This window comes from Drosophila navojoa, chromosome 5, assembly GCF_054131105.1.
Source record: "Drosophila navojoa isolate 15081-1374.11 chromosome 5, UAZ_NAV_1.0, whole genome shotgun sequence".
Lineage (NCBI taxonomy): Eukaryota > Metazoa > Arthropoda > Insecta > Diptera > Drosophilidae > Drosophila > Drosophila navojoa.
The window spans coordinates 20,446,506-20,459,939 of NC_142893.1; the positions used below are offsets into that span (position 1 = coordinate 20,446,506).

Genomic DNA, 13,434 nt, shown 5'->3' on the forward strand with positions numbered 1-13,434 from the left:
GAGTCTGCGTACTTCACGTAAGGAGTACCGAGATCTCTATTTAGAACAGAGTTTAAATTAGTGAAAGGAACAATTTATTCAAGTCAACATATACTTGTACCCTATAACAGTGACAAATAATTTCAGTAAATAATATTATTATTATTGAGTGTCCTTCGATTTAGCTGACTCTATATAGAGCATTCTAAAAGGAAATAGTATTTAATGAAAGTTTAGTATCGGGAGTTAAATTTAGTGGCACGCCAGCATTACAACTAAGAAAGACATATTACAGTATTTATACATACATACACAAGAATATTTATTGTTTTTAATTTATATAGTAAGTAAAATTCATAGATTTTACCTGTGGAACAGTAATTTTTGTCAGTATTGATAATTTTTCTACATTAATGTGGCGCATATACATACTATTATTTATATTGTAAAATAAGAAACTTTGATTAAACAAAATAAATACCTTTCAATAAGATAAGATAAAGTGTTTCTCACACCTTCAATTCGCGCAAATATATATGTATATGTTTTAATAAAGTTTCCAATTCCTAAAATTGGATGAATATGTACTCGATAGATTTCCCTTCTTGTTTACCAATATTCGCCTATTTATCAGCAGCCATTTTCGAATAAGATATTATCCATATCTTGCTTTGATTTGATAAGAAAATCTTATCTTTGATATGATATTGATAAGGCACAAATACAATGTTGAAATTGTTTCTTCATTTACCTAAAAAAAAGAATATCATCTACCTGCAAGACAAATGATACACAATAAAAATTACTAAAGACACATGCAAAGATTTATTTTAAACGGTTTTAAACACATTCTGACCCTAAACAGTCTTTACAGTTCTCGTTGTCAAACAACTTTGCAGTATGCAAGTTCTTAATGTGATGGTCGCAACTTAAGGAGCAGCGGGGATCAATTAAAATACAAAATTCTGAGACTTGGGAAGGCTGTTCACAGTTTGGAAAGTTGGAGGAAATTAAAATAATTTTTATCGAATTTCATTCATTAAGATAAGAGCTTTTCCATTTTCTTCTTGTATTTAAATCAATCACGTTTAAGGTGTTAATCGCTTAGGATCACGTGGGAACATTGAAGTCTTCCTAATGTTATCCAAGCCCAGATACAGCATAACGACGCGCTCCATGCCAATGCCGCCGCCAGCGTGTGGTGGACAGCCGTAGCGGAAGGATTCGATGTAAGCCGCAATTTTTGTAATATCTGTAAGAGGAAGGAAATAAAAGATGAGCCATAGAATAGGATTAGACTATTGAAGACCCACCGATGCCATGGTGCTTGGCACGTTCAATTAAGTACTCTGGATCGTGTATACGTTGAGCGCCCGACAGAATCTCCTCGCCGCGCATGAACATGTCATACGAGTTGGAATACATCGGGTTGTTGGGATCGGGCATGGTGTAGAACGGTCGTATCGCCAGTGGGAACTTGTCAAGGATGTAAAAGTCAGTGTCGTATTTGGCTTTAACCAGACGACCCAATAGCTTTTCGTTTGGCGTTGACAAATCCTCCTCATCGCCCGTCTCAATGCCAGCCTCACGCAGCATAGCCACGCCCTCAGCAAACTGCAGTATTAGCGGCGGCTCCAAGAACTTGAACGGCTCCACTTTGTACTGCTGCCCAACGGCTTCGATCTCGCGACTGTACTTGTCACGCAGGCCCTTAAAGATGGCTGTGAACGTATTGCCGATTGTGTGCAGCACCTCGTGATAGTGATATTTGAATGCCATCTCCAAATCGAGTCCCACGAACTCGGTTAAATGCCTGTGCGTATTTGAGTCCTCGGCGCGGAACACGGCGCCAACAGTGTAAACCTTGTCGAAGTCGGCTGCGATAGCCATTTGCTTGTACAGCTGCGGAGACTGTGCCAGATATGCAGAATCTACAAAATTTACAAAATATATAGTATAACTACATATTCACATATATTCATATATATATTCCTAAAGCGACATACCCTTAAAATAGCTCACGGTGAATACGTTGGCACCTCCTTCACTGGCAGCAGAAATAATCTTGGGCGTGTGGATTTCGGTGAAACCCTTCTCGGTCAGAATGTCGCGGAAGAGACGACAGACGCCAGCCTCCAGGCGAAAGATGGCCTGATTGGCTGGTGTGCGTAGGTCAAGCACACGATTATCCAGTCTCGTGTCCTGATTAACGCGTATGTTAAGTCCCTCGGCATCGTCGGCATTCTCGGGTCGAGATGCATCCTCAATTTGCAACGGCAGCTGAGCCTTCGCCTGAGATATGACGAATATCTGCTCCACAGACAACTCCAGCAACTGCTCCGTACAGGATTCAATTTTGGTGGGCACAGCCACTGCTTTCGCTTGGATGTCAATGATGCTCTCCTTGGGTATGCTGCGAACAAGGAAATGAAAACGAATGAATCAATTTTAGTTGATTGAAGAATGAAGTTGATTTACTTACTTTCCGGCAAACTTGACCATTTGCTTGGAAATGATGTCGCCCACAGCCAGAATGCATTGAACCGTGCTGCTCTGCTGGCGCAGAATGAGGAAGCACTGTTTGCCCTTTGCACGAGTCGTATGCACACGGCCACGCACCCAGACCAGGCCCTTGCCCACATGAGCATTCAGATCGGACACCGTGACGAACTCGCGCTCGCTTCGCTTATCTTTCGACTGTATCATCTCGGAGAGGCCATAGCGGGCCGCTGCATGATCGGCTGCACTGTCGCCAGCTGCTTCATTTGCAGCGAGAGCAGCGGCAGTGTCGGCTTTGTGCTCAGCTTTCTAAACAGAGTGAGTGAGAGATAGTATAGAAGACATCAATTATAAATGTTATCAGCAAAGACTTTGCCACGTCGCCGCTTACCTTGGCTAACTTAGCCTGCTTCTTGGCTGCCTTTTTGGAGACCGGCTCCTGCCCAGCACTGGCTGTATTCTCCTTGTCCTCAACCATTTCTTGGAATGCAACAAAAGCGGCTGTAAAATAAATATAGAGTATATAATTTTACAGTTCTCGTGATAAGCAACAGGCGAGCGGAGGGCACGCATCCGGCACTCAACTATTGCGTCACGCACATTCATACATATGTATAAATACATGCACAAACAGATTTGTTCTATTTATAAAATTTCTCTAATGTAGCGTGCACCGATTTGCATATGTATTACAATTGCAAGCCATTTCTGCCGGTTTCTTACTGCAGTTCAGTCACCCCCACACATTTCCCATTACATATGGAATGGGAGCCACATCCTCTTTGTTTAAGTGCAGTGCACACACATAACCTAAACCTAAAACACTTTGAGGACAAGATTAGCCTTTGCTGCTTTGAACTTCTTGACTTTGAGGGTACTTGCAGTCATGCTTACCAGATATTTCGTAGCCTCTTAATACACAAACGAAAAGATTACACGAGTGTCGGAAGCTATTGCAGCATGCTCGGCCGTTGTGCAGTTGGTATTATTTAGGTGGTTTTTGTCTACTCATATCGATAGAGGGCAACGATAAAAAAATATCTATTCGATATATTTTACTGATACTGCTTGAAAATTTTTTTATAGTTTTTATCTTAAGATAAATATAACCTATGCATAAATAAATATTAAAATTTATTAAATGTGTGTAATATAGGTCAAACATTTATTTAAAAACAGAGCGCTGTTTATTCCAGCTTTTGTGCAGTCAATAAAAATTACCACCGTACTCAGCTCAATCAAACTTATCGATGCTCTAGTTAATGGTACTATATCGATATTTCATTTATCACTGAATAGCAGATTTTCCAGAAGAAACACACTTGACGCGAAGTTTGTTATATTTGTTTATAGTGCAATTCGTGTGCGTATTTCACAAGGTATATTTCGATGTTTTCGTCTATTTATAGAACATACATATTTGTTTGATAAACAAAGATAGGACAGGTGTTTGTAGTGTTTCTGGTTGTTCCCCAATTTCTTTTGTGAGGTGGGCTGCCGAGTGAGTCACCAACCAATATATAACATTTAAATTACGTTAAACAGACTAACTAGAAGAAGAAAAGTTCTAGAATAAGTGCATCGGTTCCAAATGCGATTTTAAATGGTGACTTATTATTTTACACACTCTCTTGCATACATGTATATGTAGATATGTATGATTAAACACGTACATAACTGAAATTTTTGTATGCGTATGACTATGTGAACATCTGCAGCAAATTCACACGTCATATTTACGTGTTTTTAGCTAGCACAAGCGGAACTGGTTATTAAAAGAAATGAATTAATTAAACATAATTAAATGTGACAATTCCATTACGATATTAATTCTCTTTTGCAGGTAAACGAATCTCTAATAGTAAATATCGAGCGACACCAATAACGAAATGCAAGGTGAGTGTTTTTATAAGCAGACTAAGCTAACGGTTTCTTGGGTCTACTTTACAGTGAATACTCGTATATAGTGACCCCTTGTCTATAGCTATCTGTAGGAGCGGATAGTTCAGTTCAGTTGAGCTCAGACAGCGACAAAAACAATATCAACAATGTCGTGGCAAAGCGTTCCACAATATCCTCAATATCAAGGTTTAATTTATTTTGCCTTTTTTTTTGGTTTTTGTTAAAATAAATTTGTTGACTAGTTCATATGGTTTTGCTTTCTGTTTCGTACCACCCCTACGCATGCTTCTGTTGAGTCTCTCTGTTCTTGCATATAGCATTTAAGTCGTGCAACCCATTTAAGTTAGTTTTATTTGTTAATTTAGCGAGGCCTTGGTTCGATGGTTTCTTATCTTATCGCAGAGGCTATAAATGAAAGCCATACATATAATTCATAACTCAGGAAAACTGTAAACAAATACCATTTACCCTTCATATCTTCACAAAGTAGATATGTACATATATGAAATATCATCTAATTTCATAAAACATAAAATATGTTTACTTGAAACATTTTATACCTCATTCGGCCAATCTTTGCTCATGTTTTTCTACGTCAATGGAAAGGCAGCTTAAGATAAATAATATTCTTGGAAAGTTTCTTATCTATACGTCAGTAAAACACTTTAAAGATGGAAAAACTAATTTAAATTAACTTACTAATGACTGTACTTTTTACAAAACGAAGTCTTGAAGCAATTAATCTACATACATACATATATGTATGTGGTTAAATAATATATATTTTTATAAAGAAAATTAAAATATGTATTTATTTTTTCATACTCATGATGCTGATTAAAACTGATTCCAAGAATGCATTTTTCTCATTTATTAATTTAATCATTTCTCCGCATAAGTCTGTTGAACGAAATATTTCATTAGGTACTGACGTCATCTCTTAGATGTTCTTTACGATTGTTTTGTTCATAAATGCGTGGAGTTCAGTTTTAGAATATTTAATTTTTATAGAGCTCCAAATAGCATGAGCGAATAATTAGCTAATTGAAATGAGATGAATAAATAAGTATCCATTCACAGATCCGAATCAGCAGTACAACTATGGCGGGTATCCACCACAAGGTGGCTACGGTGGGGGCTACCCACCGCAAGGACCGCCACAAGGCGGCTATCCGCCGTACGGCCAGGGAGGCGCGCAACCGTATCCGCAAGGACCCTACGGCCAGGGACCTTACGGTCAGGGCCCACCGCCTGGCGGCTATGCTCCACAGCCGGGCTTCATACAACCACCACCTGCAACGGGCTATGGGGCCTACGATGATCCCGAGGGTCAGCCCAAAAACTTCTCGTTTGACGACCAGAGCATCCGTCGTGGCTTTATACGCAAGGTTTACATCATTCTAATGGTACGTAGTCAACTTTATCTCCATTTCAGTTCACTTTGGTTTAAATTTGTTATTGCATTTTTATGGCAGGGTCAACTCCTGGTAACCTTTGGAGCAGTAGCCCTGTTTGTCTTTCACAGTGGCACCAGGATGTTTGTCGCTAGAAATCAATGGCTCTTCTGGGTGGCTCTGGCAGTGTTGATTGTGACGATGTTGTGCATGGCGTGCTGCGAGAGTGTCCGTCGCCAGACCCCGACCAACTTTATCTTCTTGGCAATATTTACGGTGGCTCAATCGTTTCTCTTGGGCGTATCGGCCAGTCGCTATGGACCGACTGAGGTACGAACTGACCCTCCTATGTCTTTTCAACTCCCATTAAACGTTCATTGATCTCCCTTGCAGGTGCTTATGGCTGTCGGCATAACGGCTGCCGTCTGTCTGGCCCTCACGCTCTTTGCCATGCAAACCAAGGTGGACTTCACCATGATGGGCGGCATATTGCTGGCCTGCATGGTGGTCTTCATGATCTTTGGCATCGTGGCCATATTCTTCAAGGGCAAAATCATAACGCTTGTATACGCCTCCTTTGGAGCGCTACTCTTCTCAGTCTATCTGATATACGACACTCAGCTGATGATGGGTGGCGATCATAAGTACTCGATTAGCCCCGAGGAATACATATTTGCCGCGCTGAATCTCTACTTGGATGTTGTCAACATTTTCATATACATTCTAACCATTATTGGAGCATCGCGGGACTAGAAGTCGTTACGGAATTAAACTTCTATTTTATATACTTGAATTTTATGTTAACAGGCAATATAGGCAATTAGCTTATTAATGTTGCCCTAACAATCAGATATATTTTCAATAACCGCGTAATCTCATAATCAAGTCACAGAAACGGAAGCGAAAGCGTTTCAAATTGAATATTTCGATATGTTTGGTTGCTAAGAACAGTATGTAATTTGATGCCAACTTTCCTTATAGATTGTATTAATTTTAAGGTGAAATGAATAATTAACTATTTTGTTGTTGTTGTTATGTTAAGAGAAATGCACATTTGTTTATGTCGTTTCAGTTTCCTTAAATTATTAGCTTCAAACAAACTTATTTCACATACCTGAAATTGATTAAAACGCTCCAAACCAAAAAAGAAAATAAGAAAAGCAAATACCGCATATAAACAATAAATAGTCTTAAACATTTAATAGTTGTTATATATACGTGTATTAATTATATATACATATATATGCAGCGCCGCTTGCAGTTGTTAATCACTATATGAAAAGGAAACTAAAACCAAAAAAAAATTACCCAAAGTTTATTCAATCAAAAACCTCCCGCAAGTATTCTGTAACGACTCTGTGGTAAAGTCAACAATAAAGTGAATCTATTTATTTATTAAACAAGAAGAAGAAGCAAACAGAAAAACAAGGGCTATCGTCTATGCTGTATGTATGTGTGTATGTGAGCTCTATGACGGCGCTTTGTGCGACTCTTGTAGGTCTTCCCCACACAGCGCGCTGGGGCGTGGCCGGCAATGCACCGGGGACCAGGCCGAAAGTAAATGCAACAGTTAAGGTGACAGCAGTTCGTAGTCAGCGCTGGATTAGTCAAATTTGCTCGTTGTCTGCGTCGACCGGGCCCAACACTATCTGTACTATTTAGGTTGTTTTCTTATCTGGCGATAAGTGTGCGAGAAAAACAAATAAATTTTTAGGAGCTTGCGCTACCCAACATAGTTGCCCAGTTTTATTCGGAAGCTAACGGCAGTGCGAGTGTGAATCGGCGAAGAACATCGATATCGGGTACATACCATAAAATGTATCACTACCAGCAAGGCAAGTCCAATCAATTGCACAAAAAGTTCGCGAGATAAGATAATCGGCAAAGCATGAGGCATGCGAAAAAAAAGTATCTTTACTCGAATCGGTTCAGCTGCAGAATGTGCATTTCACTCTCTCTCGCTGCCTCTCTCTCTCTCTCTCTATTCCTGGATTCATTCACATTACAAATATGTTCCACCTGGTGCGAAATAGTGGTCTATGTGCTGGTGTGTTATCAGAGATTTTTGATAAGACCAGGGCCCAGTGGGTGATTCAGAGGGTCGGTTTACATAATATACCAATCGATTGGTATATATAAAAGAAAACACAGGTGTATCATATGCAAGATATGAGAGTGACGCGTTATCAGCGCACACCAATACCAAAGTTGTGAAAAAGGGTAACAATTTCATATTCTCTATATGAGTTCTATATATAGGTTATTTACCATCTGGCTTGTTATCTACATCTGTGAGTGTGTTTGTAGCTAATCTGTCAGCCCAACTGGCGTATGACCAAGCGAATTGGGGCTCAGGTAATACACATTAGTCGAACGAACAAGACGCGCTCCACAGGAAATTTAGCCATGGGCGATACACACTTTCAATACGGTTCGGTTTTGGATTGATTTGACCTTTTGATCTTTAAGCAAGCTCAAACATCTCCTTCCCTCTGTCTCTCTCTCTCTCTCTCTCTCTTTCTCTACACAGGTGACAATAATGGCGTCTACGGAGATCCGGAGGCGGACAAAAGTTTCGCATTCGATGACCAAAGCATACGCAAGGGCTTCATACGCAAGGTCTATATGATATTAATGGTAAGCATCAGTCCGCTCCCATGATCCCCGTCTAATGAAGCCTCCATTATAAACCAGGTGCAACTGCTGATCACGTTTGGCTTTGTGAGCGTTTTCACCTTCTCATCAGCAGCACAGGGCTGGGTAGAACGCAATCCCGCGCTCCTTTGGATAGCACTGGTAGGTCTCCCTCTCTAGAGTAGGGTTGAAGGATTCGTATTGATTGATACCTCCTCCTGCAGGCAGTGCTAATTGTCACCATGATCAGCATGGCCTGCTGCGAGAGCGTGCGCCGCAAGACGCCGCTCAACTTCATCTTCCTGTTTCTGTTCACGCTGGCCGAGTCCTTCCTGCTGGGCATGATTGCCGGCCAATACAAGGCGGAAGAGGTGCTCATGGCCGTGGGCATTACGGCGGCGGTCAGCCTGGGACTGACGATCTTTGCACTGCAGACGAAATACGACTTCACCATGTGCGGCGGCGTGCTGGTCGCCTGCCTCGTGGTGTTCATCATCTTCGGCATCATTGCCATCTTCATACCGGGCCAGATCATTGGACTGGTCTATGCGTCGCTGGGCGCGCTGCTGTTCTCCGTGTACCTCGTGTACGACACGCAGCTGATGCTGGGCGGCAATCACAGGTATGCGATCAGCCCCGAGGAGTACATCTTTGCCGCGCTCAATCTCTATCTGGACATCATCAACATCTTCATGTACATTCTGACCATCATTGGGCTGGCGCGCAACTAGGCCGGGCTGGGCTGCGATAGGCTAGGCTAGTCGTTGCTTTATCTAGACTTATTTATTATTTTTTATTACCCCAACTGAGATTACGTGTCGCGGGATTGTTCAAGAAATATATGTATTTACAGCTGACTTTATGCATATGTACCTATTTGCGATTTTCTATTTGCTAGTTGCTATTCGCTATGGTTTTTTGCGACTGCCTGACCAATTGGTGGTGTTCGGGCCGGTGGTTTGCCGTGCTGCGACCCTGTCTCACGCAGCGGTGTCCAATTAATTAAAACACACGAAAGGCCGTAATGTAATTATGTTCAATTGAGATTGGGAGCCGCGTGGCGGAACTGCAGCCCCTTTGGATTAGCGCTGGCCACAAATCTGTCCACTCGATCAGTTGTGCGCGCATTCAAATCGTGTGTAGATCACCAGATCAGCAGATCAGCAGATCATCATCGGGTGCCATGGATTTCGATGAAGTACTTAAGGAAGTGGGCGCCTTCGGGCTCTATCAGAAGATCATTATATGCTCGGTGCTGCTGCCGGCGGCGCTGCCCTGCGCCTTTCACGCCTACAGGTGGGGCACAGGTGGCAGCTGCTGATCCCCTGATCGATGCACACTAATGGCTGTGCAGTCAGTTGTTTATTGCAGCCACGCCCAAGCACTGGTGCCGCATACCCGAACTGGAGCCCTGGACCCAGGACTACCTGCAGCTGGTCAAGAACTTGAGCATTCCGCGGGACAAACATGGAGCCTACGCTGAGTGCAGCATGTTCGTGCGGAACTACAGTGAAATAGTGCGTGTTTTTCATAATTAACATATATATGGGTATACACATACACACACACTCATACATATAGACATTTATTAGCATTAATCATACTGTTGTCATAAACATTTCGCGTATCAAGAAATTTCTAGAGTCGAAATGCAAAGAGAGCAAAGCAACAATTATTACATTTCAGTTAAGTGAAGAAGAGTCTATTTCTAGTTGAGCGTGTCTATGATGATAATGATAACAAAATATATTATCTTCAATCAGTTTGCAAAACGTCTGGCACTTCATAAATTCAAGCTAAAAATGCTCAATGAAATGTCTTATAGGCTTTATAGGCTTTTTGGTATAACTATTTAGGTGTGTCTAAAATATGGCTTTTTCACTTTATTATTATGTATCTATTTTCTATTTATTTATTTATTATATTATTTGTACTTTATTTATTTGATATACTAATTTTTAAATACATTTTATTTTATTTTTAAATTTATTTTTATTTATTTTATTTATTTATTGTATTTATTTTAATTATTATTATATTTTTTAGTTATTATTTATTTTATTATTTGATTAAATACATCACTTATATTATATTTATTTATTTTAGTATTTTTTAAGTATTTTATTTAAATTTAAAATCATTTAAAAATAGAAAATTTATTTAAATAGATGAAATAAAACATTAAAAAATCTAAATGAAGAATGATAATAAATGCAAAGTAAATTTAAAGCAGTATTTTATATTATTAATTTATATTAAACCATGCGCAATAAATTCAAATAATTAGCTTAGTTAAAATGGAAAACGATTTCGTTGTCATTTAAAGCAACTGTCATACTCCGATTATTATAAACTTTGCTACAACTGTCATATGCATGCCGCAGATTTAAAGCAGTGCTAAAATATGCTGAGAGCAAGCAGTGCACAAGCAGTTAGATTCACTAGAAAAGAAGTGTTATACCAACTTAAACATTTCACATGTACTACAGTTACAATTGATATATATTCTATCCCTCTTTTAAAGGTGCGCTATCTAGAGTACCGCACGCCATACGAACTGCAGAGGGAGCAGTCGTCTCGGCTGCTGAAGGTGGACCAGGAATCCATTGTGGCCTGTCAGCACGGCTGGCACTACGACAGATCCATGTACCCCAGCACAGTGGTGCAAGAGGTAAGACCTGGTTGCCCCTTAAACTGATTTTACATGCATATTCCTTACAGTGGAATCTGGTCTGTAGTAGTAGCTACTATGTCACCCTGGCATTGGTGCTCTTTGGCCTGGGTGGCTTGATTGGCAACTATGTGTTTGGCTATTTGGTGGATCTGTGGGGCAGACGTCCCTCCTTTTACGCCTATCTGCTACTCGAGATAGTGGCGTGTGCTGCCAGCGCCTTTGCCTGGAACTACTACTCGTGGCTGGGTCTGCGCTTCGTCGTGGGACTCACTGTGCCCGCCATCTTGGCCAGCCCCTACGTGCTGGCCATCGAGCTAGTGGGTCCGGATCGGCGCGTCTTTTGCACAATCGTCTCCAACATTGCCTACTCCCTGGGACTGGTGTTGCTCTCAGTAAGTTGAAGTTGACTTGTTATATAGGGAATTGATATGAATTCTATATGTAATTCAGGGCGTGGTCTACTTGGTGCGTGACTGGCGCTATCTGACTCTGGCCGTATCGCTGCCGTTGCTGATGCTCTTCTCCTGCTTCTTTGTGCTGCCCGAGTCGCCACGCTGGCTCATCGCCGTGGGACAGACGAAGCGGGCCGTGCGCATCCTCAAGGTCATGGCGCGAGTCAACGGCGTTCACGTTTCCCGGGACTTTGTGGAGCGGATGCAGCAGCGCCTGCTCCGCACACAGCCAGCAGAGACTACGCACTACGGCATCTTGGATCTGTTCCGGGGCACAAACATGCGGCGCAAGACACTGATTGTGACCCTGATCTGGTTCGCCAACACCAGCGTCTACGTGGGTCTCAGCTACTATGCCCCGGCGCTGGGTGGCGACGAAATCTGGAATTTCTTTTTGGCTGGCGCCGTGGAGCTGCCCACGTACCTGCTGCTGTGGCCAGGCTTGAGTTACTTTGGACGCCGCTGGATTCTCTTCATTTCGATGCTAGTTGGAGGCGTGGCCTGTGTGGCCACCGTGCTCTACCAGCAGCAAGCGGATGTGATGCTGCTGCTCTACTGCATTGGCAAGATGGGCATCTCGTCGGCGTTTGTCGTGCTGCCGCTGCTCGCCTCCGAGCTGTATCCGACCGTGGTGCGTGGCCTGGGCATGAGCTTCAGCTCGGTGGTGGCCATGACGGGTCCAATATTCATTCCGATAATCAACCACATGGTGAGATATTAGGGTATTCATGGTTATCCCTCCCTAAATGCCTTCCATCTGCTTGCAGGGCCAGCAGATGTTGGTGCTGCCGTTGATTGTGATGGGCGGCTTGTTGATTGTCGGCGGCTTTGCCAGTCTCTTTCTGCCAGAGACGCGTGGCAGGAACCTGCCTCAGACTCTGGAGGAGGGTGAGGCGGTGCCACTTAGCTTTCTGCTTTGCTGTTGCGTGGAATCGCGAACGCCAAGCCGCAGCCAGAGCCACAACAGGGCCCTGGCCAGAAGCAGGAGCAGGATGATGGCCGAAGAGGCGGCAACGGTCTACCACAGAGTTGGCATTGGAGCTCCCGCAACCTGTAAAATCGTTTGCAGCATTTGTAAAAAAGAAATGCGAACATTGTAATTTAATAAATAAATACAAAACCATCTTGTTTTTGGAATAAATTATAATTTGTTTTTATTAATAGTTTAAATGTTCAATAAGTTTTTTTTTATAAATAAATATAATACCAAAGGAACACAAAACTCTTATTTCGCCTGAAAGTATGCTTGTAAATTTATTGTTTTTAAATTTCTCGCTCCGCGGAAAAGTATGCAATTGTTTTGATACTTATTTTCAAATTATTTTTCGTTGCGAAACCTATAATAAATATACAAGAAATACCAATATAGATAGTATATGTACATATGTGTGTATCTACACATTAGGAAGTTAGTTAACTGATTGAAGGGCATTTCAAAGACGGAAATTATTTGAGTTGAGAAACTTAGTTTTAGTTGAAATGGTTTCAGGTTTTTAACTAGAAGTGCTCAGGTATATGTACATATATAGTATGGGGGATCACGTACGTAAATATGTATGTATGTATGCATGTGTATGTACGTACCATAACATGACAGTCAATAATCGAAAATATATGTTTGTATACATAATACACACATACGCACAGATGTATATTTGTATGTACATATAAGGCACTTAAAAGGTACCCAATAGTCAACAGCACTCAATGAGATCAGAGCAAACAGCTGAGATACACTTGAAACAACTTTATTTTATAGCTATTTACACACAAATACAGTCAATTTGCATAGTTACACAAAATTATTCGCATCAATTATTTATTTCTATGCATATTGATAAACGTTCATCAACGTAGAGATTTGCGCGTGTGTATGCGAGAGTTCGTCTGAGAAATGTGT

The 13,434-nt window shown here is 41.4% G+C and overlaps 4 protein-coding genes across 6 annotated transcripts; 3 read left to right on the forward strand and 1 right to left on the reverse strand.

The window, feature by feature from the left end:
• Positions 1–781: 781 nt before the first annotated feature.
• On the reverse strand, positions 782–3,496 carry AspRS (aspartyl-tRNA synthetase). Its single transcript, XM_018106121.3, has 6 exons — positions 3,373–3,496; positions 2,870–2,979; positions 2,462–2,787; positions 1,986–2,392; positions 1,293–1,910; positions 782–1,231 (listed from the first exon to the last, which is right to left on the reverse strand). Exons 2-6 carry the CDS (start codon positions 2,954–2,956, stop codon positions 1,068–1,070), a joined length of 1,602 nt encoding a protein of 533 aa, XP_017961610.1. The 5' UTR covers positions 2,957–2,979; positions 3,373–3,496; the 3' UTR covers positions 782–1,067.
• Positions 3,497–3,710: 214 nt separating this feature from the next.
• Nmda1 (N-methyl-D-aspartate receptor-associated protein) lies at positions 3,711–6,976 on the forward strand. 2 transcript variants are annotated; one of them, XM_018106124.3, is made up of 5 exons: positions 3,711–3,857; positions 4,429–4,566; positions 5,461–5,786; positions 5,856–6,104; positions 6,168–6,976. In XM_018106124.3, exons 2-5 carry the CDS (start codon positions 4,527–4,529, stop codon positions 6,525–6,527), a joined length of 975 nt encoding a protein of 324 aa, XP_017961613.1. In that variant the 5' UTR covers positions 3,711–3,857; positions 4,429–4,526; the 3' UTR covers positions 6,528–6,976. The 2 variants fall into 2 exon arrangements, with proteins under 2 accessions (XP_017961613.1, XP_017961615.1); XM_018106126.3 differs by lacking the exon at positions 4,429–4,566 and adding an exon at positions 4,322–4,374 and having other exon boundaries at positions 3,751–3,857.
• A 368-nt stretch (positions 6,977–7,344) lies between these two features.
• Lfg (Glutamate NMDA receptor-associated protein 1 lifeguard) lies at positions 7,345–9,276 on the forward strand. 2 transcript variants are annotated; one of them, XM_018106128.3, is made up of 4 exons: positions 7,345–7,609; positions 8,305–8,411; positions 8,469–8,570; positions 8,633–9,276. In XM_018106128.3, exons 1-4 carry the CDS (start codon positions 7,591–7,593, stop codon positions 9,137–9,139), a joined length of 735 nt encoding a protein of 244 aa, XP_017961617.1. In that variant the 5' UTR covers positions 7,345–7,590; the 3' UTR covers positions 9,140–9,276. The 2 variants fall into 2 exon arrangements, with proteins under 2 accessions (XP_017961617.1, XP_017961616.1); XM_018106127.3 differs by lacking the exon at positions 7,345–7,609 and adding an exon at positions 8,059–8,205.
• A 147-nt stretch (positions 9,277–9,423) lies between these two features.
• Positions 9,424–12,651, forward strand: Balat (Beta-alanine transporter). Its single transcript, XM_018106119.2, has 6 exons — positions 9,424–9,704; positions 9,763–9,925; positions 10,933–11,079; positions 11,130–11,474; positions 11,533–12,243; positions 12,302–12,651. The coding sequence occupies exons 1-6, from the start codon at positions 9,592–9,594 to the stop codon at positions 12,632–12,634; spliced, it is 1,812 nt and encodes a 603-aa protein (XP_017961608.1). The 5' UTR covers positions 9,424–9,591; the 3' UTR covers positions 12,635–12,651.
• The last annotated feature ends 783 nt before the right edge of the window (positions 12,652–13,434 follow it).